Source organism: Hippoglossus hippoglossus, chromosome 5 (genome assembly GCF_009819705.1).
Source record: "Hippoglossus hippoglossus isolate fHipHip1 chromosome 5, fHipHip1.pri, whole genome shotgun sequence".
In the NCBI taxonomy this organism is placed as follows: Eukaryota; Metazoa; Chordata; class Actinopteri; order Pleuronectiformes; family Pleuronectidae; genus Hippoglossus; species Hippoglossus hippoglossus.
In genome coordinates this window covers 6984315-7011489 of record NC_047155.1, presented here as the reverse complement: position 1 = coordinate 7011489, position 27175 = coordinate 6984315, and the positions used below count along the sequence as shown (strand labels likewise).

Here is a 27175-nt window from a genome sequence, read left to right as displayed (position 1 = left end):
TTGAGTCGGATGCTGGAGCTTGACATTTTACTGCTGCTGGAGAAAAGCACCGACAACTTCCCATCTGCTTCCTGCCTGCTCCTGTACTGCAGCAAAACCAGCCCGAGCAGACCAGTAACAACCCTCCTCTCCTCTCCTCTCCTCTCCTCTCCTCTCCTCTCCTCTCCTCTCCCTCTCCTCTCCTCTCCTCTCCTCTTCCTCTTCCTCTTCCTCTTCCTCTCCTCCTCTCCTCCTATCTTCTCTGGTCCTTACACCTCATTGCACTCAGGTCCCTGCACAGCTCCCTGCAGCAGACGAGAGGCACAGGGACCTGCAATCTAAAAAATCTGTGAGAGCTGCTGCAGCCTGCTTGTTGCCATCTGTACCTCTCCTCTCACCACTCATCGATTCCCCCCCTCCTCCCCTTGCACTTCTCTCCATCCCCTCGCTCCCTCTCTCTTTTTTCCTCCCTTTCCTTTCCTCCTGCGTCTCTTTCTCAAAGCTCAGCACTCCCTGCATGTGTGCCGGTGCTGGGGGTGAAAAACTGATGGAGCAAAGAAGAGGAGAGGAGGAGCAGCGTTGTTAGTGCGCCACAGAAAACCTAGCCCCCCCCTCCTCCTCTGCCCAATTGATGACAAGGAGGGTTTTTATTGAGCTGCTCCTCAGCCAATAAGGGAACAGTGCCGGGAAATACAGCAGTGGAAGTGCACTGGCTCTGATGCTTGTGCTGATTTCAGTGTCAGAACAATGTTAATCTGTGTGAGTGTGTCTTGATTTCTCGTCCGTGCCCGGTGTGAATGCACCTCAGCTGCAGCCTGAGCCCAGAGAAGTCCTGTGTGTGAGTGTCAGAGGAGGGGAGGGGGGCTCACGGACAGAAACAGACCCCACAGGAAGGAGTTCTGCAATGTCTTTTGAGAGTGGGATCAACCAAAGTGCAGCTTGTTGAGATTTTTCCTTTGCTCGTTCCTCCTGTCAAGAATCTCTCCGGCCCTGTTCTCTCATTCCAAGGGAGGCAGCACATCTCTGTTCAAGGTAAGATGCATCCTTTTTGTTTCTCCTCCTCCTCTCTCCTCCTCCTCTTTTCCAGAACAGCTCCATCAGTAACTCAGGCGTTGCTGTGTGCCAGGTTGTCACAGAGGCACCTAGCCTCATTACACACATGCTGCTCTGCAGAAAGCTCTGCAGAGAGAGAGAGAGAGAGAGAGAGAGAGAGAGAGAGAGAGAGAGAGAGAGAGAGAGAGAGAATAAATGGCTCAGGGGTTAATTAGAGCAGACGGTGTGTGAGCGCTCTGCCAGTCGCCTTCTCATTTTTATGCAGAGAGTGGAACTTTTACAGCATGCCGGTAAGTCCTCATGCTGCGTAGCATCATGTAGTGCTGCAGTATCATGTTACATAATAAAACAAACGTGTGTGTGTGTGTGTGTGAGGGTAGAACTTAAGATGCCAATTTATTAGTAAAACTATTTTCATTGGTTTATTATAGGTGATTACACATTCAGATCTTTTTCTTTTTTTTATACCAACATAGAGCTAAATGTGTTCATGAACAAAAACAGAGACATAGATGGAGAATAAGCTCCCTCATGTTGGCACGTTATGATTTTTCTTTCAGTCTTTCTTTACTGTTCTCTCTCCAGTGTGTCAGTGTGCAGATGGATGAGTGGGCTCACTGCTCCACAGTAACAGCTCTGAGGGAGTGTGTTGCAAAGTAAAAATGTGCTGAGCCAGCAGGAGTGAAGGGCCCACGTTAAAGAGCCTGCAGAGCTCGCTGTGCTCACATTGGTCTGTGTTGTCTCATCAGCAGTTAACCGCTGCATTAATACAAGTCACGTTGGTTCCTTATCTCTAAATGCTTTGTGAGCAAATATTCCTATAGTTCACCGCGATGGAAGATGTTTGCAGAGGGCTTTTAATAATGTGCATGGAAATTTGGCGCATTACGGCCTCTGATGGACACTGATTACCTGCAGCTGAAGCATCTTGACTTTTTCTTGTCGTGTTTGAAAAGCCTGTCGTCCTCATCTCCTTCTGTTTTTCCAATTGATGAAGAAATGTTATCACAGATACAGATGTGCATGTTGGTACTTGAGGTTAACGGGCTGATTATGATGCAGTGGTGAGAAGAGATCATGTGATGCAGTGGTTTCCTGTCCCTGGGGACGTAATGAGTACATGGCTGGGATACTCCTGAGTGTGTGCGTGCGTGTGTGTACGTGTGCATGCACCAAATGAGGACTTCCTTTTGGCTTCAGCAGAGGTGAAACAAGGCATGTGTGTGTTGCTGCAATGTGTCTCACACACTCCTCTGTGCTGTAACGTGTGCACTTGACTTGGTGCATTTTTTATGCTGCAGTAGATGGTTTTTTTTTCAGGTTAAAAGTGAGACACCTTCAAATAGAAGATAGTACAGTGAATATAAAGTGAATGTGTGACCTAATAATGTAATACGAGTGCAGGGTAAGGTGCATTAATCAATATGCTCTATAAATGTCAATTATTTAATCACTTACCTCTTTTACTAAGCGTTAAGTAAGTCTGCTACTGATATGGCCAATCAAAAAAGGCAGTGCAAGATATTAATTGCAAGAGTTCGAAGCAAAATCCCAAAGTGCAAAGAGTCCAATAAAGTATTTTTAAACTGTCTTGCTTATCGATATACGTCAATTTAAAGGGTAAATGTCATTCTGCATATATCTTTGTGTTTTTCTGCTGAATTCGTCCAATGAGACAGGATCTCTGTTTTACCGCCTGCACCTAGAGTCACAAAAATATGCGAGCACACATCTTTTAATCCTCGATGACGCTCTATCTGTGGAGATGTTGGTTTATTACTAGAGGCTGATATTCCCATTGGCCTCGGTCTCACTTACTGATCAGCAAAATGGTGGCCAGCTTATCAGCTAAAATCTAAGTTCCTGGAATCATTACAGAGAGGTCACGAGTCTCACAGCTCTCCCTTTCTTTCAAACCCTTTCTTTTGTATTGTTGAACTGGGTGAATGTTAGCCTAAATGCTAACATCAGCATGTAAGCATTTCCATTGTCGGCTAAGGATGTTGACGTCAGCATTTAGCTTGATGCACCACTGTAGCTTACCATAGACTGTAAATAAAGATGGATGCCGTCACTGGCGTCTTGCTCCATTGACGTCATTCAGAGCTTTTTCCTGTCATTTCCTGCCAATACACACACACTCGACCAATCGTGAGTCAGTCTCAGCTGTCAATCATGACGTTTCCCCATGTCATTAAAACCAACCAAGAACGAAATTTACCAGAAAAACTTGAACATGCATCATTGTGATAGGAACTACCTAAAACTACAAAGATCATCCCTGAGAAAATTTTATTTGACGTCTTCTGCTTTGACATTTTAATTTGGTCCGTGTCTCATTCATTAACAAAGAGGAGGCTGGGTTTATCACCTGCACTGCAGCCAGCCACCAGGGGGCAATTGAGATGCTTTGGCTTCACTTTTGGGGAGCTGTCATGTCGTCCATCTTTAGATACAGTCTATAGAACTTTATCATGTTGTTGATTCAATTTTAAATTGATAAAATCTTTTTTTTGTACTTTTGTGCACAGTAATCCACACTCAATAACCAGTAGTGACAAAGTGAAAACATGTTTTTAGATTCTTTATTTTTGTTGTTTATTTATTGAAATGAATGTGTTCAGACCCTCTTTACACCTCAAAACGTGATCAGGTGCATTTTAGCCATTTACAATTAAATCTACAACATAATAAAATGGAAAAGTGAAGGTCTCAACACTTTCTGAAGCCAGTTTGGACTCTTGTGTCAATTTATTTTATTTGTCATTCAGTCAAATGTATTAGTTTCTTGTTGTCAGCACACAACTTCTCCATGTTGAATACAATATATGTTTGCTTGGTAACATCCTCCTAAACCCTCCAGGGGTCCACATTGGTCCATACACCTACCACTGATCATCCCAATCTGTTCACCGAATCTAAATCAATAATGTTTTCCTTGCGGTTGTCGGTTGTTGCAGTCGTCAGGACGCCACGCTTCAGCCCCTTTGAGTTTCCACATTACAGCTGAAGAGAGGTGTGCCCCCCCCCCCCCCCACCGAGCTCTTCTGATGCTCGATGGCTCATGAAATGGGATTCTGCTACTGCAGCCTATAATCCTGTCCTGACTAAACTGAGATCCTCATTCACAGGCTGTCAGGTGCATCATCATACACGAAGCACGCTGAAGATGTTTTTCATTCAGACTGTACACACGACGTCTGGATCATTACTAGTAGTACTACAGTCGGTGTGTATACGCAGTAAAGCCAGGTCATGAAATGGGATTTCACGATGTTTTTTGTGTTGAGAGACATTATTGATAGCTGTGATGTTATAGGAGAGTACCTGTAGACTTTGATAGGCCGTGCAAGTTGCTGAACCATTATATTGTGCTAATGCTGCAGTGCATTTTCTATCCGTTGAACGCCATTAGCACGACACCTCTCCGCCCGAGGGTACAGTGGAATAGAGGCGATTTGAGGCTCGACCTTCCGTGAAAAGAGAAACGTATCCACCTCTGTCCCTCTCGGTCTAAAGTGCATTCAGACTTGTGAAGAACGAGGAGAACAAACCTTCAACTGCTGGCAGTACTGAGGTTTTTGTGGTGAGCCAGTGTCTCAAAAAGCTGATGAATGAGTGGAGAAGATGCAGCACGACACATCCAACAACAGAGGGACAGAGGGTCGTAACAACTGGGACAGAATCTGTTTGACTTTATAAACTGTTGAGGTCAAATATATGAGCGGTCAAGAATGAAGAGAGAAAGACTGGAGACATGCAGGGACATGGAGAAAAGCTTTTTGAATTGAAGCTGCACTTTAACAATATTTTGGATCATGTGCTGGTCCTCTAGTTTTAGCGTCTTTCAGCTCATTGTTTTGGTTTTACAGCCCACGTAATTATGTTTATACACACTGTATTTAAAGATGGACGATGTGATGGCTCCCCAACAGTGAAGCCAAAGCATCTCAAACGCCATCTGGTGGTTGCATATTAAATTTTTCATTATCCCTGCGTCTGCAAAATTAGTGGATGGGACGTGGACTAAAAAGTCAAAATAAACGTATGATACATTCTTAGTAATTCTTGTCCAACTGAAGTATGTTCAAGTTTTCAGGTTAGTTTGGTTTTAATTAATAGAAATGTGTTGAAACGTCAGGATTGACAGCTGAGATTGCCTTGTGATTGGTGGAGCATGTGTATTGGCGGGACTTTGCTACCTCGGCTCCACCCCCTGACCACCACTGTACAGGCTCAAGATGGCAGCTTTTGTATCTAGAATATTTAAGCTTAATTTCTGGATTGTTGGAGGAGGTGGAGACACGTCGTACAATCTAAAGTTTGCAACTAGCTGGTGAAGAATTTTACTTTCCATCATATTGAGAAAAAGATAAATGATTATTTAAATTTCCACAATTACAAAATGCAATATTACATGACATTGTCTTGTGCTTTATTTGCCTCAGTGGAGACGATGCTCCTGTCTCTGGTGCCTGTTTCAGTCCAACCACTGCAGAGGATGATCAATACTCCTCAGCAGATCAATGCTGAGTGCTTCAGGAACAAATTAATATTTTTAAGTACTATTTCCACCAGAGGGTGAGTCTGTATGTGAAATGTTGAAGCTTAGGCAACAGTGTTTTAAGAAAAATATCAATATTATAACAATGTCAGAGTACTTTATACTTATGGAGTGATACAAGTACATTGTTATTGCCAACAAATCTACTTGAATGATCAAAAGTAATATTACTACAAGTAATTTCGCACATCTCTATTTCTGTGTCTCTGTAAATTAAAGAGTTTATGTACAGTGCTCCCTACTGGTCATTATGAGTCCTGCACTCTGAGCTGGCTGAATTCAGAGGCTTGTAGACCAGGAATTATAATAACATTAAAGTAACATTATCTCCATCTACTTGTGAAATAAACAAAATCTTACATGAAGTTTCTAATCATTTATAACAAGAACCAAAAAAAATATTATATCGACACATCCAGCTCTTGTATTCACGCAAAGTAATGAGAAAATGAAGATAAATACTTAATTAGCAAAAGTCTTGGAATAAACCTGATTGGAAATGCGTCCAATTTCACAATAAAAGAGGAGGAAATGTAGGAAGTCGGGACAGAAGGATCGGATAATTACTGACTGAACTTACGGCCCCTCTGGCTTCTCTTCACCCAGAACTACTCTGTCATGTTGCCCTAGATCTGTGCCACTGGGCAACACATCCTCCATTAGTGGGGAGATGTATCCACTCCCTCTTCTTTACCTCCTCCTCCGTCTCTAAATATCTCTCTCTCTCCCTCTCTCTCTCTCCCTTCTGCTCCTCCGCCTAAATGCACCAAATATCCAGCGCTAGTGAGTCCGGCTATTTTCAGCACCAGAAGGAGGGAAAATGTATGTGTGTAGACAAACATATCTTGTGTACTTTGTTTATTCGTCTTTATGCTATTACTATCTACTGTATTTAAAGATAGTCAAAGCGTCTCCTCCCACAATTAGGCCAAAATATCTTGTACTTGAACACCGCCATCTTGTGCATGTGGGGCTAGAATCTGCGTAGTGTCATCCGGAGATGGAAAACCCGACGATGCACGTCCTTGACCAATCGCAAGTCAGTCTCAGCTGTCAATCATGAGGTTTTCACCCTGTTTTTATAGCATCAAATACGTAATTAAAACCAAACTTATAAAAACATAAAGACCTGAACATACATCAGTGTGATAAGAACTCCTTAAAGTGACAGAAACCATCTTTATTTACAGTCAATGAAATGGCTATGGCGGCTAAATAACAAGGAACAATCATTGTGGGTGTTTGTAACATGACGACCACAAAGACACTTTGTCAGATTGTGTCGTGAACTGTCCAACTCTCTGGCCAATGAAACTCTTTGACGTGATTGTCTCAGTTATAGTTTTCGCCATGCACCAAAGGGAAAATAGCCGTGGGCGTCATATTTTGCTTTTTAGCAAACAGATGTTGATGAACTCGCAGGGGAAATTAAGAGGAAAGACATAACTGCAGTTAATTACAGTTGTTAGTTTTACTCCTGTGATCAGAAGTGTTTTCCTCTTCTTTCATCATGAAAATCAGCGGTAATCAACCAAAGTGTGTAATGGTAACGTCCTGGTGATGGACCCAGGAGAGTGTTCGGATTGAAGGTTCAACTTTTTAACACTTTTAGTTGTTTCTGGTCATTTTCTCACAGCCAGTTTGAAAAGCTGACATTAGGGTGACACATCTCCTGCTGTGCTACACTTCGTCATCCTGGTTACGTTCAGCTCACACGTCTGACTCAGGCGACTCGTCCGCTGATGTAGCACCTGGTCAGCCTCGGCCCTGAGGAAGGACCTTCAGCTCACACAGCATCTTCTCCCACACAGGTCGGGTTCTTCCAATGCTGATGCTGCTAATACACACACTGAGTTGTTGAGCTGTGTTTAAAGATAAATGTGTGTGTGTCTCAGTCCCTCATTAACGAGTCCTTATCCTGTCGGTGGCGTTCAGACACAAACAAACTCGCTTTCACAAAACGTGTAAATAATTTCCAGTCGTGCATTTTTACATATTTTGTGTTCCAGTGTGTGTTTATTGCACCAGGATGAGTCAGAGCCGTGGTGTGGATCACTCATGTATTGTTAATCCTTGTTGAAGCAGCAGTAGAGCTCCACATCACAAAGGGATAAACTCTGGATCACAAATCATAAGCTGATTGTGAATAAGAAGAATTTGTTGAAGGTTTTGGCCTTTTAATTAGATGTTTTTGAATTTCATCATCCTCATCCTTCAAGTTCAGTTTGAATAAATCAACACAGTGGCTTTGATAGACCTTATCAATGGCAGACACTCGGTACAGCAGGTTAATCAGGGTGCGATCGATTCCATCAATGATGGCTGCACTTCAATGGATTTGTTGGATTTCAGGGACCTGGGAGAGTGTATGATTTCATTAGATTTATCCTCTATTTAACCAGGAAGTCCCCAGAGTTAGACCTGGCCACATTTCAAGTTTACAAAATTATAGAAGTAAAGAATATAAAAAACTGAATTAAGGGATATAGAGCATGTTTAAAACGGATAAGAGACAACAGATACATGTGACACCATGGTGTTTAGGAGTAGCAACTGCAAATCTTCATTTTGAAATCTCCCCAGAGAGATAAAATCCCTGTGAAACTTATCCAATGACCATTTTCTGAAGGTTACTACATTACCATGGCGAAAAATAGGAGAAAGCTGTTCTACCAAGTTCCAAGCGAATCCTGGATCCCCGGTAGAGAGGACATCGAGTGGAGCAAATATGATGTGAAGGAAGTTTGCTGCGTAATATGGTTTTATTAATAAAAGTACAAGATGCCGTCTCATTAGGTTTTAATGGAGGACAGGAAACCAGATCATGAAGTGCACAGTGATATAATGGGACAATGACATGGACGATGGTTCAGTTGATCACTTATTGATTCTATTTCCCCGTCCTTCACTGACGAGAGAGACACTGTGGTATCGTCATGGCAGTAACTCGGTTACAGTGAAAAGCTGCTGTCAAAGCACAGTAGTTAGATCTGACAGCCATCTATCCACTCACACTCACACTCACACACACACACTGACACACACACACGCACACACTCTCATACTTCCTTAACACCCAGTCACTGCTGCAACAGAGCCAACTCTGACCATATGCTGCTCTCTGTTTACCACTGTTTATGCTGCAGTAATATCTGGCCAGTGTGTGTGTCTGTGTGTGTGTATTTGTGCAGATATCTTTGTTGAGCATTTTGATCCCACAACATACAGAGAGGACATTTTAGCCTGGTCCTCACTTTCTGACCCGCTTTTTATGCCTGTTTCAGGGTTAAGACTTGGTTTTAGGGTTAGAATTAGGTTAGAATAGGTTTGGGTAAGGGTTAGGCAGTTAGTTTTGATGGTTAAGGTTAGGCGGCTTAGGGGATAAGAAATGCCTTATGCCAATGAATGACCTCATGTACGGGTGTGTGTGCGTGTGTGTGGATAGAGGAACAGGATGAGAGTCCAAACAGAATAGAATAATACAGAATAATAGAAGAAAAAGAAAAGATGAAAGCATGGCAGGAGAGGAAGGAGTGAGGCATGGCAGGAGATGGAGGTAGAGTGCGAGCGGCTGACTGTTGGACAAACTGCCTTCCAGCTTCGCATTTCTCTGTGACACCCCTGCATTGCAGCACTCCCTGCAGGAGCTCACAGGGTGCAGTCTTTTCCACATCCTCCGTGCTGCCTCACAGGAGACAAATCACTCTGACCAAGTCGTCCCAGCACAACTCGGCAGCGGCGCGCGTCGGGACCAGCTGTCGTCTTCGTACGTGTCGGTAATCAGGGGCTTTGATAGTGGTGCTGTTGCTCTGATCGACGTCCCAGTGCAGCACTGTCCTGACTCATCCTCTCCGTGAAGAGAATGACTATTTGAGCGGAAGGGAAAGGTTTAGTCATTCAAATGCACTGGAGTATCCCACAATGCACCGGGTGTCTAAGGGTTACTGCTTCGGTTGATGCTGAAACTGCGTTGTGACCTTGCACTAAACTCTTAAAGCTGCTGAGTCAGGAAGTCAGGTGGGGAATTATCAAACCAGGTCAGGGACATAAACTGATCTACTGAGCACATACAGGAGAATGAAATACCATTACTGAAACAAACTTATTATCCGGCTGCTATTAAATATTGTTTCCACTGATAATGATCCTTTTATCCTCATCTTGTTCATGACCAGTTTCGGATCCTGTGTGGAGTTTGCATGTTGTCTCTGTGTCTGTGTGGGTTTTCCTCAGTTACTCCAGCTTGAGTGTAGGTGTGAATGGTTGTTTGTCTCTATATGTTGGTCCTGTATTACACCCACCTCTCGCCCAACGCCAGCGAAGATTGGCTCCAGCCCCGTAATGACCCTCAGAGGAAAAGCGGTATGGATAATATGTGTGGACGGATATTGACGTCATCACCGAGCTAAATTGTGAACTCATCAGCAAATGGGAGCTTATTCACTCATTCAATCGTTCCCAAGCAACATCGTTCAGTCACAGTTTACCACCAGGTCAATGAAAATCCTACTTACTGTTTTTTAGCTCACTATTAACTCCTGAGGTGAATATCTGGCTCTGGGTCTGTTTGGCATCTGCTTGTGATCAGGTCGTGCACAGTGGCTTTTCATAGATTCATCATCGACAACAGTTCATTTCTTTGGATGATAACGCCTCTCTGACAGCAATGAGTGAACTAAACCAAGTTACGGTGCGGACAGAGAGTTAAATACTGTGTTTTTCGCCGATTTTGCTGTCATTTGCCATGTTGAATAAAAATAAATTATAGCAGATTTAGAGTGAAAAAAAGGGTTGCTTTTTAGATACTAAGGTTTCACAGATTCAGCCCAGTTTTATGTATCTTTATATTTTTAAGGTATGACACCCTAGTGTAAAAAATTGCATCATTGCACCAGGTAATAACACAGATCAGTAGAATATAAAATCTAATACACTGATGTGAAGGTTCTATGAAGAAAAGCAGTTATTTCATTGGAACATTAAACATTTCAGGGTTTTTACACATTTGGTGATTAAATATTGTAGTTTTTCTATTTTGTGAGGGTTAAGATTAATTAAAGTAACTAGTTTAGATTACTTGAACTAAAACTTCAGAATTTATATTATATTTATATTATATTTAGATTTATTTTGGACCAAAAAATAAATATTCATTGTAAACCAGTAATTATGCAGCCTTGGTAAAATTTCATTTCACTTAGAATGACGTGGTTATTCGTCTCATATCTGATATGTATTGGATTTCTGTTGCCATTGACGAATGGGCTGCTCGGTTTGGCCGTCCGCCATCTACATTTTATCCATTTTCCCTGTTTGCAATTTATTTCACAATCCACCTTTGAGGGAATTAAGTTATTGCTGTTGCCAAGTAGATTTCTCTGACAATGCAGATTTAAAGTGAGTGCTGCTGTATACATTAGAATTAAATACCATAATTACCGACTGTAAGTTTCCATTGAGGCAGCACAATGAATGGTGCAGCTCTGCACGAGTTACAACCACTTCATCTCTTCTTGTGTTTTACTGTCTCTCTCTCTGTTAAATAATGTAGAACCAATTAAAATAAAAATCAGACGGAAAGTAAAAGTAAAATTCTACAAATTCATAAGGGAAATGGAGTTTCTTTTTAAAGCTGCTGTCAGACATGCCCTGAACTCCATGTTGTGTGAACATGTGTGAACGCAAAAAGGCAAAGTGAGAGGCTCCGGGTTCATCTGCAGACTTTCTCCGCCTGGCTTACTAGTAATAAGTTCGTAGAAAATCAGGAGAAATCTGTGAGAGAACACAGGGGATTCACAGTGAGTGTGGGGGGGGGGGGGGGGGGGGGGGGGCGTTGATGCACAAGATGTTCTAACATGCACAAGATTTTTACAGAGTTTGTTGTGATAAGAGCTGAGTGTCAGGGAGCTATAGAATTAATATAGCACTTCCTGCCTCCACCTGCTGCACCCGGCTGCTCCACCTCTCGCCTGAATAACGCGGAGGATTTTTGCTGTTGATAGATTTTGTAGTCGTTGGACAAACCAGGCTTTTGTTTCCCCCTGTCTGAAGTCTGTATATTAAGCAATGGTGACTGTTTTCAGCCTCATTTTCCCAAAAATATATAGACTGGATATGAGGACGGACAAAATGACAACTCCCTAAAGTGAAGCCAAATCATCTTGATCACCCCCTGGTGGCTGGCTGCAGTATAGGTCATAAACCCCGCCCCCTCCATGTTAGCAGACAAAACATGGATCAAATTTAAAAAGTCAGAGTACATGTTTAACTTTTTACGTAAATGGTTTCAACTTTTTTAGGTGTTCGTGTTTCTGATAAATGTCGGCAACCATATCTAGGATATTTTTGCTTAATTTTTGTTCAATGGGAGGAAGTGGAGATCTTTCATAAATCTGTGATACAAACGAACATAAGAGGGGCATCAATTTTCACCTCTGACTCATAAAATGTCCCACTGTTTTAAATTAAGTTTTCAATTCACTTTTACTGATATAACAAATCCTAATTCCATCTCACCTTCATCTTTAACTTCAGGTATCTCTCTCCTGGGGCCATAAATTCTCCTCACCTCGCTACCACAGTTCTTCCACACGACATCCTTTCTCATTTTTATGTTGTCTCCTCACTCCTACTTCAGCCCACGAATCCACTTCAAACTTTTCACTTGTGCAATTTCGTTTTCATATATAGATGGCAAGGTCATTTAAAGTCTGTCTCAGAAAAATGTGATAAAAGGAAAAATCACTTAAGAGGAAAAATAAAGAGAAGCAGGTGAAAAGATCCAGTTCAATTAAAGACCTTGGTGATTATTTCTGTCAAATGCATGCGTCACTTTCACTGTTGCAAAATTCTTTTCAATAGATGAAGCCAGGTTTGGTGAAATTATTCAGTACAAACATCTCTGGGCAAACCTTTGCAGTACACTGGTGGAAGAGAGAGAGAGAGAGAGAGAGAGAGAGAGAGAGAGAGAGAGAGGGGGGGGAAAGGATGCTGCTCTGTGATGCAGCAGTTTTGTAGGAGATTCCTGCCCCCCTCTGGCCGGAGCAGCTCATTGCAGGGTAGAGTGCAGGGAGAGGAGCCACCTCTCACAGCGGCTCCTGACAGCTGCTGGATGAAAATGAGCACACAGAAAGGTATTTCCCCAAGGAGAGTGCAGAGGAAAGGAGGATTTCAGGAGAAGACCAGGGGAAAAGAGTGAACGCTGGGATTGAAAAACGGTTTAAATATGTACAGAAGTAACTACCTGAGGGGCGTTTTAACGCATTTGCAGATTTTAGAGCAGTGTGTCACGCAGAGGTAAAGCAAGGCCGAGCTGCAAGGACTTCCATTCTAATACCCAGAGTTTCATTTTAAAGCCTTCACACACACACACACACACACTGTGTTTGCATTGATTCTTTGTCCACACATCAGTTGTTTCCATGATGTAATGGTTTTAAGCTCAATGTTGTGGGGTCACATTTGTTGCTTTGCAATCTGCTCAATTCCAATCATGCTTGACGAGCCTCCTGGGAGATCGGTGAAAGGCAGACAAGTTGACCTAATCATCCTCGGGTTCACTTGTTCGTTTTTTGAAAAGGCTTTAACCAGCGAGGATCCCTCCGGAGCGTTACACCGCACTTCTGAGATCAATTGTTGCGATCCAATTAATTGCGCGAGCTCGGCGTGATGGCATCTGTGGAGCCAGCACACCCTGAAGAGTTTCTCAGCTGTCCTACAATATCTCTCCTACATAATGCATCTCTGATCTGAGCAAACTACGACCTTATTCAAATGCACCCCCCCACCCCACACACACAAACATTACCCCGACCCTGAGGATTGTGCATATTGATCTTTTACAACTGCCCTCCGATGCTCGACCAAAGAGTGGCATGCTGCAATCAGTTGTGTGAGCAGCATCATAAATGAGGTTTTGGGGGTGGGGGGTGTGTGTGTGTGTGTGTGTGTGTGTGTGTGTGTGTGTGTGTGTGTGGGGAGAAATGGGTTGAGAGGCTGCACGCATTACATTGAGGGAGAGACAGAGGGGGGAGTAGGGAGGTGTGTGATGGGGGAGGGTGGGTGGGTGGGGGAGATGGTGTGCGTTGGAGGAGGAGGCGGAGGAGGAGGAGGGGTGTAGTGCTGCAGTGGAGAGAAGTGAGAGGAGACTGCAGTCTCTGTTTATGGGAGAGATCAGACTATGTTGCCACAGCTCTGAGGAGCCGGAGCCCGAGCAGTGACTGATATTGGATGGGCCGCCTGGTGAAGGGGAACACCTCATCTGACTGGTGAGCTTCTGGTTTTGGGGGGATATTTTTAACATTTGATATTTGACATGCAGGGATTCAAAACCGCTCAGCAGGTGTAGAACATGGCTGTGAGGGATGATCGGCTCTGCACGTTCAAAACTAAGTCAGTGATGATACTGTAACTGTAGCACTGTGACCGCACAGCTCTGTATCTGCACATCATGTCTGAGCCTCTTTCTTGATGATACAGGGATGAGCTGCAGAAATCAAAGACAGATAGGGACAGAGCGCTAATGGCACAGAGCTAAACACTCAGGCTAAAACAAACGACTGTGCTTCAGTGTCTTTGCATTCAGCCTCTGTCCTCGTCACAGGGAGAACATGCTGAGCCGATGGAAGTTAGGGACTTGAGTTATTTCTCTCTGTGTTTCTCACGGCTGCCGACATGTTTCATCAGGGCTGATTGTAGTTGATGATTCTCCGAGTGACGATACAGACACGAAACCACGTCACATTTCTAGGAGGGACCCCTGCTGCAGCTCAAACTTTAATCATAATCATCACACATCACAGCAGGGCAGGCGTTCACATCGTGAGCGTGTACCCAGCGCTCAGGCAATGACTTGACACTGGCCTTGAGCCAATTGGTTATTTGATTGGCTGGTCACCTCGGCTATAGGCAGGTTTATGCGGGCAGTTCTGTGTAGCTGATAGACACTATCAAGATTGCTTAGCAACAAAGATGTGCTGGCCCGCTGCACACAGGCCTCTACTGTACCGAGAGTGAACAGCAGGCGTCTGACCACAAAATCCAACCTGTTAGAATGAGAGAATCACTGAAATACACATGTTTGAATAGAATATTTATTGATCTGTGGCCTGTGAGTCGATGGAGACGATGTTAAATTAAGACTGTTTGGCCACAAAGTCAGAAGTCTGCCGGCTCACTGTCATGTTATGATACAGACATCCTCACACACACACACACACACACACACACACACACACACACACACACACACACACACACACACAGTGAGCGTATAAGGACACATGTTTTCTCTATTGCTAAAGATTCACATTCATTTTTTTTATTTGAAACGTAAACTTGTGTGTTTGGATCTGGGAATTATTTATTGTCCTTGTTTGTACATCTATCTTAGTGAGGACACTCATCGACATAATGCGTTCCCTAGCCCCCCACCCTAACCTTAACCATCACAACTAAATGCCTAAGCTAAATCATATTCTAACCCTAACCTCAAAACCAAGTCTTAACTCTCAACCAGCCCATTGAAAGTGGTTCACAAAGTGAGGACCAAAATGTCCTCTTGTAGGTTGTGGGCGCAACATGGTCCTCACATAGATATCTGTACAAGTACACACACTTACACAACCTTGTCATAGTGAGGAGCCTCATAATGCGTTCCCTTATCCCTTATCTTAATCTTAACCATGACTACTAAATGCCTAACCCCAACCCCAACCTAAACCTAATTCTAATCCTAACCCTAAAACCAAAATCTTGACCCTCAAACAAGCCTTTGAAATTGTGAGGACCAACATAAATTTAACCAAAATTGGAAGTCACAACTATAGATATGTGCGCACACACCCACACACACGCACACAATTTTATGTACACTTTCATTTAGTATTTTTGTGTCCATCTACCTCCACATTGTACTTGCACTAGTCACGGTGATGATATAAAACCAGTGAGACTGAATCACTTACTTTTCTCTAGTTGCAATAAAAAAAATGAATTTCCTAACCTTTTCCATTAAAACACTTTTCTTCCTTTGGGCTTTTCACTCTGACGCAAGCGTAAATGAACTCAGAAACATTAGAGCGGCAGAACAAGAACATTTGCCAAGTTGCCAGTTATTCTTTAGCATTAAGTTGAGGTGGGGGGGCTGGGGGGAGCATGACAGCATCACAATGACTAGAAGTTCCCAGAAATGCATCACACTGCAATAAAAAATATTCTTACTCATAGGCTTTAAACAGATGAACTGTGCTTTAAATATCCCCATTACTGTCTATTTTCAGTAATTGAATAACTGAGCACTCGAAGAAAATAATTCTCTCTCTGTGCACCAAAATAAAACGATTCCAATTTAATCCAAAGTAAATTGATTTAAAGTTGTCAAGTGCTTCCAGTTATCAGCAACATATGATTTTTTTATGTTTTGAGGGTTAAGAAAAAAGAGAAGCAGGCCGTATTTGGACCAGTGTAATGACACCTTGGCGCTCGGCAGTAAATGCTAATAGTGTGATGGTGTCACTCGTCTTAATGCAAAGAGCAGACAGAGAATAAATTGTAATGCTCACTCGAGGCTGAGAGGTAAATTGATTTTGTCGGCTGTTTGCGGTGGATTAAATTTCCGGAGGCAAAAAAAATAAATAAATACAGAGCGTTGTGAGGAAACACTTGTTGTATTAGTCTCTGATTTGTGGTGAGAAGGATTCACACTGCAGCTTTAATTGCTGCATGGATTTGAGTTTATTCCACCTCTTCTACCTCAACTAATGAGTATTTCTATTATCGATTGACCTGCCATTCGTTTTCTCCACTAATGACTTAACCGTCTGGGTTATATAATGATAACATTTTACAGAGGTAGATGAGCATCCCAGTTTCCTACAAAACACAAGGTAAAAACTTCAAATTGCTTACAACTGCTAAGATGGCAAAAACTACATAACAGACAAAAATGATTATTTAAAAAATAATAACATGTTCAGTCAGTCAACAGACACATTTTTCAGCTTCAGGTAGTCAAATATTTTTGGTAAATAGATTGAATTCATTTCCCAACCGCTATTAAATATGTGATTCATAACCAAGTTACCCACAAGGGAGAACATGTTAACTCCACAATGACAATGGAAAGGTTTGACAGTTGTTCCTTCTCGCTGAGAGTTTGATAAGAAAATCTTACCTCTGTCATGTCACTATGTTAAATATGGAGCTATAGCTAGCCGCCATTAAATTTAGCTTTAAGACCAAAAGTATCATCTGCCCACCAGAACCTCTATAGCTCGATAATAAACAGTTTAAATATATTTGTGCATTTTATTATCCTTTGGACAGGCTAACTAACTAACTAGCTAGCTAAGCTAACAGCTAACTGTCTGCAAGAGAGGGGATTAGCATATTTCCCAAGATGTCAAACTTTACCTTTAACATTTGAATCACAATCAGCCTCTTTCAAGAGGAACATCCTTAACTCTCTCCAGGTCTGCACTGGTAAATCATCATGTCATCTGCATAGTGGATGTGTTTAGTCTCATGGGCTTTTATGTCTTGTAAGATTTTCTCAGTTGAGTTGATGTGTGTTCATTCACATGACTCATGACTTTGCTTGTGGCTGATTGTGAAGGCGGAATGATTTAAAATCCACTCCTGTGTCTCACAGTAGCTTCTTTGCTGCTGTTGATCTCAACATCGCTCAAGAAAATGGGATCATTCTTATCCATTAGTGTCTTAGTGGAGGAGCTATGATGTATTAAGTCTGAACGTGAAGAGCTGAGACAACAATTTCAACACAATAACCATTTAGTATCTGTTCTGGAGCTTCACATGATCTTCATTGTTAGTCTGAGTTTGCAGAGTTGTGGGTATTCAGATTTCCTTTTTTCTCAGCAAGGTTTTTTCTTCCATAGTGAATTAAAAAGCTGCAGGTTCACATGAAAAGCATTTATGTTGGACTGGAACTGGAGTTTACATCTTTCCTTTCCTTATATCAGTTGATAAATTAGTGATTTAGTTTAAAATATCAGAAAAACTGCTGAAAAGTACAATTGATCTTAAAGTATTGAATTGCATCCAATTTTATCTAATCTAATCTAATTGCATTGTGTCGTATCAGAATGTATCGTAACATATCAGAATGTATCGTTTTGTATTGCATCATATCGTATCTACTCTAATTGTATCGTATTGTATCATAATTGACTTGAAATCTACAGATGTATTAAAGTTATAATGATACAAATCAGAAAACATCAAACAAATCAGAATAATGGTCCAGTTTTCTGTGCGTCCACTAATATTAAGTCTTTCAAATTAATAATTGTTTCTGTGCTACACCATCCTGGTCTAGAATTAATTTAGTCTTCTAGATTCTAGCACAATTCAGTAGATTTCTGTAACAATAATCTTTCACTAAGACTTCATTCCAGTCTTCACCTCTGTTCTTATAAACTAAACCATAACAAACTGTTACTGAGTTTGTGTGCTGACTTTCATTCTCCCTCCCTGTCTGTCTGATCTCTGTGTGTCTCAGGGACGCTGCACCTAGTCTTTGACAATGAAGTTTAACTTGTTCAGAAGGCCACAGGCCGTGGCGGCCGCGGAGCCCACCGGTGCCACCGGTGCCACCACCACCATGACCATGGCGCCCAGCCCGGCGGTTATCTCCACCACCGCCCTGGACATGTCCGGCTCCAACAACACAGAGATCAGCAAGAATGACATGTTTGAGGAAATCAAGAGTAAATTCTTGAATGAAATTGATAAAATCCCATGTAAGCAATCTCGCCTTGACTTCACAATTCCTTCTCAGATGCAAAAGTTACATTTTTTTTTGGAAGTGAAAAACACCATAGCTACCATTCAATTTAAACTGTCCCTCTGTTGTTCTGACACCGGCAGTGCCTCCATGGGCCCTGATTGCCATCGCTGTGGTGGCCGCGTTGCTCATCCTCACCTGCTGCTTCTGCATAATCAAAAAATGCTGCTGCAAGAAGAAGAAGAACAAGAAAGGCAAAAAGGGCAAGGACGGCTTCAACATGAAGAACATGCAGGATGGCGAGGTATGTCGCCTCGTGCTGAAATGTCATCGTAACGGGAAGATGATTGGATGATGCTTTACCTCTTCTCTTCCACTGTGCTACATTCAATTATCTACTCAAATGTTTATCATCAATTATGACACTTATTGATGAGTTTTTTTATATTCATTAACCAAATTTGATCTTTCACCAGCAGCTCTTTTAGGCCAGGCTGTAGAGGACACAAGGAGAGCTCCCTTCCCCTACTCTCATTTGATGTTGTTGTGGTCGTTTAATTGTGTGATGTATTCCATTGTGGCCCGTGGTGAAAAATGACACGCTTTGTTACCAGGTGGCAAAGAATAATGAGGACCTTGAGGTGGAAAGTTTCATTTGACCAGTCGCCGAGCACAAAATGCTGCATTTCACAGCGGATGAAAGCACGAGACCTGCAGGAAGAATTTTTTTTTATCAAAGTGCCGAAAATGTTGGGAAATGAAGAAACGATAGTAAATCCAATGATTCATTTGAGGTCAAAGCAGCTGACATCACCACAGATTGCCTCGTGCTCCGGTGACAGTTAATTAAGACAATCAACAACTTTTGTCCATGATGTTAAAACAAGTAAAAAAAAACACTCGGGTGTCATTTCTCATCATAGCTGTGTTGGTGGTGTTGTTGACTGCCTCTCTTTTTGTAGTGTGTTTGGTGTCTTGTGAGTTGAATCTCTTCCTTTCTCTGCTCTCCTCCTTTCTTTTTCCCGCTTTGTGTCCGTCTTGTGTGTGCCTCGTGTTTCTTGACTGTGGTGGACTCCCGCTCTACGGTAGGTGGATAGCTCACGTTGACGCTCTCTGGCCCCTCCCCCGGGGCGGAGGTGGGTTTCATGGAATGAAAAGTCGTAGCTTCCTTTGCATTTTTTCATTTTATTTTGAGACTGATTTTCACTTTTTTGAATTGAGACAGCTTGAGAATGTAACACTGGAAAGCTATGATGTGCTCCATAAACCCCAAAGAGGAGAGTCTAACACATTGTTCCTGGGACAATGTAACTGTAACTCACGCCAATATGGAAAGTATTGGACTAAGAGATGATATGCAAGACACTTTTAACACTATTAATCTGTGCATGTGATAAAGGGCATGGTTGGTTGTTTGGGAGACATGGAAACGATGATAAAACTGCATGAAGAGCCCAAAAAAAACCTTTGATTGTAAAACTCAAGGAGGAGGCAGAACGTGGAGACACTGGATGGCCTGAATAAAAAAGAGGACAAACACTTTAAAGTCAAGGTCGCCTCGGCATTGACACTTTTACTTACCTGCAGGAATAAGAGCGAAACAACAATAAGACTCTACATTATTCAAATAGTTGTCTGTGCCCTTTGATCCTGATGGGACATTTATTGTAATGATGTTGAGCTGAGAAGACATTTCTTGAGTGCCTCATACATTTAGAGGTGAAACAAGGCATGCAGATTCAAAAAGTTCAGGATTATATTCCTGAACTATGAAGGTAGCGAAGGTAGGTTTAATAAAACAGCAAATTTCAATCCAGCTAAAAGTTTGAAAAGGATAAGGTTACTCCAAAGTCATCTCCTTTCATGGAATAATATATTTACCATTTAATATGCATTGGTATTTGCTGTTGTGAGCTAGTTCCTTAGGGGTTTTCAGCCAAACACTCATCGCCTTGTTCATTTGAAGTTAAGCCCTTGAAAATTAGCCGTTTGAAAAACAAGCGAGCGATGCTAATATCCGATATCATGGAAAAAACCCTCCTAGTGGAACTAGCATGCAATGCCTCCACTGCCTCTGGCTGTCACCGAACTGCACAAGCATGTCAAAGGAAATGCCCAGTGATCCCAAAAAGGCTGAAGACAGAGGTGTGCACAATTATCCCCAAGTTTAAACATGTATATATGTGTTACCAGTAGCGATTTCTCCCCTTGTAAATGTTATTATCATCAGGTGCTGTGCAGGTAAGCAGTGACCAAAACATGTATCTCCCATGTAAAAATAAAAACTCCTGGACTTCCAGTGTCTGTGGCATGCTGGCTGCTATAGGAAGCCCTGTATCCAATCCTGAGTCCCTGACTTTTAACATTGGGTCTTGTTTTGCTACCTTCAAACCACAGATACACCAGGACGATGACGATGACGAGGGAGAGACCGGTTTGACAGAGGAAGAGAAGGAAGAAGAGGAGAAAGAACAAGAGAAACTGGGGAAGCTGCAGTACTCTATAGATTATGACTTTGAGAACACAAAGGTCTGTGGTTGTCACATGTAAACGCTTTAAAAGAACTATAGACATTTAAAGAGGCGTAGTTGGTTGTTTCTTAAGATTAAAATTTGGTATAACTACATATGTTATATTATTGCATATATGTTATCGTATAGATTGCATTACATTTGTTTAAGTTTCATCCGCCTGAGATTCTCCTACATTTTCAGCAATAGTTTGACATTCTGAGAAATACACCGATTTGTTTTCTTGCCAGGAGTTAAATCAAAAGATCGCTGTCTATCATGTCTGTTGGATAAAATACCATGTGAGCAGTTAGCTTAGCTTAGCATAAAGACTGGCTCACAGATTGTCAGTAAAAATGGATGACACAACAGAGCCTGTGGTTTAGCAATCACAGCGTGGAGCTGCGGTATTGAAGTCCTGTCGATACGTGTGCTCGACCAATCACAGTTTAGTCTCAGCTGTAAATCATGACTTTTCTCCCCATTTTTTAATAACAAATAACTTGTAAAATCAAATTTACCGGAAAAGCACCTGTTTGATAAGACGTAGCTAAAATGACAGAAACCATCTTTGTGAAAAATGTATTTAACGTACACCTTGACTTTTTAGTCTGTGTCCCATCCACCAACATGGGGGAGACGGGGTCCACGACCTGTACTGCAGCCAACCACGAGGGGGCGATCAAGATGATACAGTGTATGGTCAATCTGCGTATGAGCTATATCAGGCTAACTATAACTTTAGAAGATGAACAGATTGTGTTTTCTTCTGACAGAGTTCAGGCTCGCTGTTTCCCCCTGTTTCCAGTCTGTATGCTAAGCTAAGCTAGCCGGCTGCTGGCTCTAGCTTTATATTGACCAGACAGACATTAGAGAAGTATTGATCCTCCCGTCTAACTCACAGCAAAAAAAGAAAGCAAATCGGTGTGTTTCCCAAAATGTCGCCCTATTCCTGTAAGAGCTGCTTTGTAAAACCTCAGCAGAGCAAGACAATGATCCTTTGTCACAGAGAGACTGAATTATACTAAGAGGATTAGATATGCAACAATTCCAGGTACGGAAAAACAGAAAATACAGCTGTAATGGTCTCAGCAGCATTTAGGCACAGAGGCAATGAATAAATTCCTAAATGCTTTAAAAACAGAGCAGAGACTAGGTTTTTTTTTTGTCTAGTAAAATCTACGCCTTTGACGCTTCCCTACTCCACATCCCGCTCTCTCCTCCGCATGCAGGTCACGGTCGGCATCCTCCAAGCTGCAGACCTCTTGTCCATGGACTCGGGAGGAACCTCAGATCCTTACGTCCGAGTCCTGCTCTTCCCCGACAAGAAGAAGAAGTTCGACACCAAAGTGCACAAGAAGACGCTGAACCCCGTCTTCAATGAGACGTTTGTATTCAAGGCGAGTTTCTCACGACACATTAAAACTACAAGACACAAGGAGAAACATGGATGAAACATTTATGTGATTGTGAGCAGACATCTTAACCCCCTGACTCCTTGTCCCTAATGCTGTGTCAGTGTAATAGCTGTGACACTGTGTCTTGTCAGCTTTATGTGGATGTGAGTACGCTCTCAGTGGCCTGTGCAGCCGACACGCTGCTCTTTCCTGTCCTGGCTAATAAGGTCCGCAGAGACCTTACTTGAGGCTCTGAGCGGCGCTGGAAGCTCTGCCTGTCTGCAGAAAAACAAATCCTCTCCCTCCTCTCAGGCACAGACACGTTCACAGTCACGGTTATTGTTTCACTGGGAGATTTATTTCCCTCGGCTTTATTTGAGAGAGTTTCAGTCAGCTGGAGCATGTCATCTTTTCTAATATCTTTAATATCTTTTTTAAGATGATTGAATCCAAGTGATTTGATTTGTATTGTAAGAAATACTACTTGACTCTAAAATGCAGTGGGTTATAAACACCACAAACATATATTAACATTATGATCAATTTAACTTCTGGTTTTTACCCATTTTTTTAAAAGAAAACTGGACCAACCAGAGCTAAATCATGGCAACATGTGGTTAATATATAAAATGGATTTGAAATATTTGTTATTAACTTTATGAAACATATATTTTAAATGTACATTTTCCATGTACTCATTATACTTGAAATATTTAATTCCCTGTTACACACAATACAAATATGTGGCTCAATATGGCACCTGTTCTAACTAGGTAACTTTATATACTACCCATGGGTAAAACCCCACCTAAGACAAAGCGTAACTGTAGATAATGTTCCACACAGTTAAAATCTACTTTACTTTTGGCAAGTTTCTCAACAGTAAAATAAATAACACCAACTCTAGGTTTAAAAACCTGTTTTAATAACCTGCTGGCACTGAGTAAAGTAAAGTTCATGCTATATTTACCCAAACCAGGTGACTTTTAGCCTTTAGTCAAACTGTATAATCACTAATTGAGAAAATAAGGCATCAAGGTCTAAAACAGTCTGTACATTTTTCTTTCTGGATCAGGTGCCCTACGAGGAACTTGGTGGGAAGACACTGACGATGTCTGTTTTCGACTACGACCGATTCTCCAAACATGACGTCATTGGGGAGGTGAAGATTCCCATGAACACCATCGACCTTGGACGGCCGATCGAGGAGTGGAAGGATCTGGAGAGCGCCGACCAGGAGGAGGTGCAGCGAAGAGCCACACTGAATGAAAATGAGCGTCGAGTCTGTTGATGATCTTCATGCTTTTCTCTGTCAACAGATCCTAAGAAAAGACCGATGTGAACAAAACAAACACACTTACTCCTTGTTGGATTCAGTCTTTTCATGGGATTTGTTGACAAGAAAAATATATGGAGCAACTCCATCTTTAATAGTTTTTGGATAATTTGGTCAATTAATCAATTAACAGAGATTTCTGTTTTACAGTAGTAAAATAAGTATTCTGTTTCTTACTGACATGTTCTTTCTGCTCATATTGGTATAATATAAAGTATAGTTTAATTTCTCCCAATATCTTTGTTAACTTCATCACACTCATCTAAGTGAATGCTGGGATTTTCAGAACTATCTTACTAGTGTAATTTAAGATTTTACTTAAACATGTACTTGTCATTTCTGTCTCTTCTCTCGGCTCAGCCTGAGAAACTCGGAGACATCTGCATCTCCCTTCGTTACGTCCCCACCGCCGGAAAACTCACCGTCTGCATCCTGGAGGCAAAGAATCTGAAGAAGATGGACGCCTGCGGATTATCTGGTAGAGAAATGTCACATTCACTGCAGATGCTGTGAACAGAATTTACATGATGCTAGTGAGAGGAGTTTAGTCTCCAGTTTTTGTTTATCTAAAACAGTAGTGTTGAACAAAATATTTACAAACACAAAACAAAACGGAAAAATACATCTTTTCCCACTTAGATACAAATCAAGCATCAAGTGAAACATGGCTTTCCTTTGTCGCAGTCACAATCGTAATCTCCTCTGTCCAAACGTACAGAAAACTTGAATTAATACAAAAAGCAATCAGGCTAAACATGTGTTACTGTGAATCTTAACATGAGTGAAAGATAAACTGATCTGGAGAAGACCTGAAATTGCAGATGAAACATATTCCTCAATATTTTAAGCAAAATGAGTGTATAGGGTCTGGGATTTGAAATTTCTTCTTCTACCAAACTTCTCTGGGCTTATTTGGTTTCTTAGGGCCACGACTTATTCACGATCAATATTACAAAAGGCAGAGCGATGCATATTTTTAACATTATAAACTCCTTAGAACTTAAAACAATAAGCAGCCATGAGCTCAGCTGCCAAACACTGAAAAGATATTAAAATGATCTCAATAATCTCAATAATGACAAGAATTGATTCCCAGAAAGCAGGAGGAGGTTTTCCGGAGAAAGCAGAGTGTTTCCAGGTGTCATACCAGGCATCATAATAAAGAAGGTCAAGTTGAAGAGAGAACTACTTATGACGGCTCAGATTCAGCAGAAGATTCCCTGTTCCACGGTGCAGTGACACCTCCACAAACAAAATGACCTTCATGGAGGAAAAACCTTTTACTGCAACCTCTCCACAAAATTCATCGTCGGAGGTTTTAATGTCTTAACAAGCCTGATCGATTTTAGAAATAAGTCCAACAGACTGATTCAGTTAAAATTGAACTGTTCAGCCTCAATGAGCAAAGGCGTGTGAGTAAAAAAAAAAGGGGTAGAATTACAATTGCTGAGGTGGATCGATCAAGCTTTGGGTTTCTGTTCCAGCCAGTGGCCACGAGCACATTTCACTGTTAGAGTTTGTCTGTAAAAAAGCAGATGGCTTGTACAGCAGGATAATGATCTGAGACACAACTCAAGATCCACGACGGACGACCTCCAGAGACACGAGCTGAAGGTTTTTGCTTTGGCCCTCACAGCCCTTCAAACTTAACTTCATGGAGAATCTGTAGAGCCACGACGGCCCCCAGAATTTGAGGCTTTTTACAAGAAAGAATGAAAAAACATCCCTCAAACAAGACTCTTCGTTGACAGCTTTAACTTAAACTTTAAACTTCAAATGATTGAATACTTGAAATATGTAAGAAATGTGTGATCTTTGTGTAACTTTATCCCTTTTAGAAGTCAGGTCATCTTTTACTCTGTTGGATATTCCCGCACCAGTTTTGCCCTGGGAACCCCAGACACTCTCTTGCCGCCGTGCATATCATTTTCCGTCTAATTATTCCAGAAATCTGTCTGTCTGTATGTGGAACCATCCATCTTGTTGGCTTCACACTTGGCACATGTATTGTTAAAAGCCCAAGAAAGTGCAGTGTCGATTATGGTGCAATTTGGAAATGCAATATGTAAAATCTTGATAAAATTATGATAAACAGGCGGCTGGGACTCATCAACATAAGTGACGTTGTTGATTTTAGAACGGGCACTGCACTAGTAAGTAATACAATCAACGGACATATGAAAATCTTGCCTTGATGGTCTCTGTTGTTGATCATTTCGATGCCCTTTGCAGATCCTTATGTGAAGATCCAGCTGCTGCAGGGGGGTAAGCGTCTGAAGAAGAAGAAGACCACGGTGAAGAAGAACACCTTGAACCCATATTATAATGAATCCTTCAGCTTTGAAATCCCTCTAGAACAGATGCAGGTACAGTACAAGTCAAATCTCATCTTTTGGACTCCACTGATATGTAACAAAATACAGCTGATCTGTGTCTCTCTCCTTCAGAAATATCTTTACAATCAATCTGCGCTCATATTTTGATAATGTGACGACTCAGTAACAGAGAAATCACAGAGTCTCTCTCATGTCCTACTCAGAAAATCTTGGTGGCGGTCACGGTGTTTGATTATGACAAGATCGGTAAGAACGACGCCATCGGGAAGATCTTCGTGGGCAGCAAGGCGACCAGCTTGGGCCTGAAGCACTGGTCCGACATGCTGTCCAACCCCCGCCGTCCCATCGCCCAGTGGCATCCATTGCAACCCGAGGAGGATATCGACGGTCAGCTGGCATCCCTGGCGGCCAAGAAGTAACGTGCTCCACCGACCAGCTCATGCACTAACTCAGAAATCCAACCCCCCCGCCCCTATTTTGCATGAAACCCATGACTTTAACACACGGTCATGAAAACTGCTCAGCAAAAAAGAGACGTCGTAGAATCCCCCCCCCCCCTCTCATTTATGGTTAAGTCGGAAAAATAAAACAGTTTTTAAAAATGAATCATCACATCTCACACATTTAGCTGAGAAGAGTTGCCATCGAGTTACGGGGGTGACCGGCTCCTGAACGATCGAAGAAACATAGAAACTGATTCGTAGGGTGCTGTTCACTGGTCGAAAGTCTCGGTGGAGACAATACTGGAAATAAAGCTTTAGTTTAGTTGAGCATGCTTTACTTACCCCCCCCCCCACCCCCCCACTGCTCTGCATACACCACACCCAGTATTGTATCCTGCTAATAAGTGTGCTATAACTTGCAATAGAGAGTACTGTAGTATTGGGCTATTTTCCGCACAGAGTGTGTTTAAGTGATGCAGAAAAAAAGAGTTAATTGAGAACGGATGAGGTCATCGAATGCATTTACTGTGAATTCGATACACACGGTAGAGAAGTGCACAGTGTGGCACCGGGGACGCCGCAGCTATCTGATCTCTGTCGCTTGTTCTGTGTGTCGCCAATGGAGGCATCGTCTATGCATTTAGCTTCGACACACGTCTTTGTGTCTTCAGACAGATGTAATGTAGGACAGGAGTACATGGGTGCCTTTCCCTGATATGTGACACTTTGAGAAAGGCGGCGTTTAGTGGAGAAGGTGGGGGTGTGGGGGGTTGGGGGGGGGGGGGGGACTTTTATTGTTCAAAAGTCGTCAG

At 42.1% G+C, this 27175-nt stretch overlaps 1 protein-coding gene across 5 annotated transcripts; it reads left to right on the top strand.

Annotated features, from left to right (window-relative positions):
• The first annotated feature begins 634 nt into the window (after positions 1-634).
• LOC117761528 (synaptotagmin-2-like) lies at positions 635-26841 on the top strand. Of its 5 annotated transcripts, none has more exons than XM_034585497.1 (9): positions 635-1011; positions 18117-18357; positions 18485-18645; positions 20739-20870; positions 22084-22251; positions 23324-23491; positions 23945-24062; positions 25817-25977; positions 26052-26090. In XM_034585497.1, exons 2-9 carry the CDS (start codon positions 18141-18143, stop codon positions 26073-26075), a joined length of 1149 nt encoding a protein of 382 aa, XP_034441388.1. In that variant the 5' UTR covers positions 635-1011; positions 18117-18140; the 3' UTR covers positions 26076-26090. The 5 variants fall into 5 exon arrangements, with proteins under 5 accessions (XP_034441388.1, XP_034441387.1, XP_034441383.1 ...); XM_034585496.1 differs by lacking the exon at positions 26052-26090 and adding an exon at positions 26124-26841 and having other exon boundaries at positions 638-1011; positions 20748-20870; positions 25817-25950; XM_034585492.1 differs by lacking the exon at positions 26052-26090 and adding an exon at positions 26124-26841 and having other exon boundaries at positions 638-1011; positions 25817-25950.
• Positions 26842-27175: the final 334 nt, after the last annotated feature.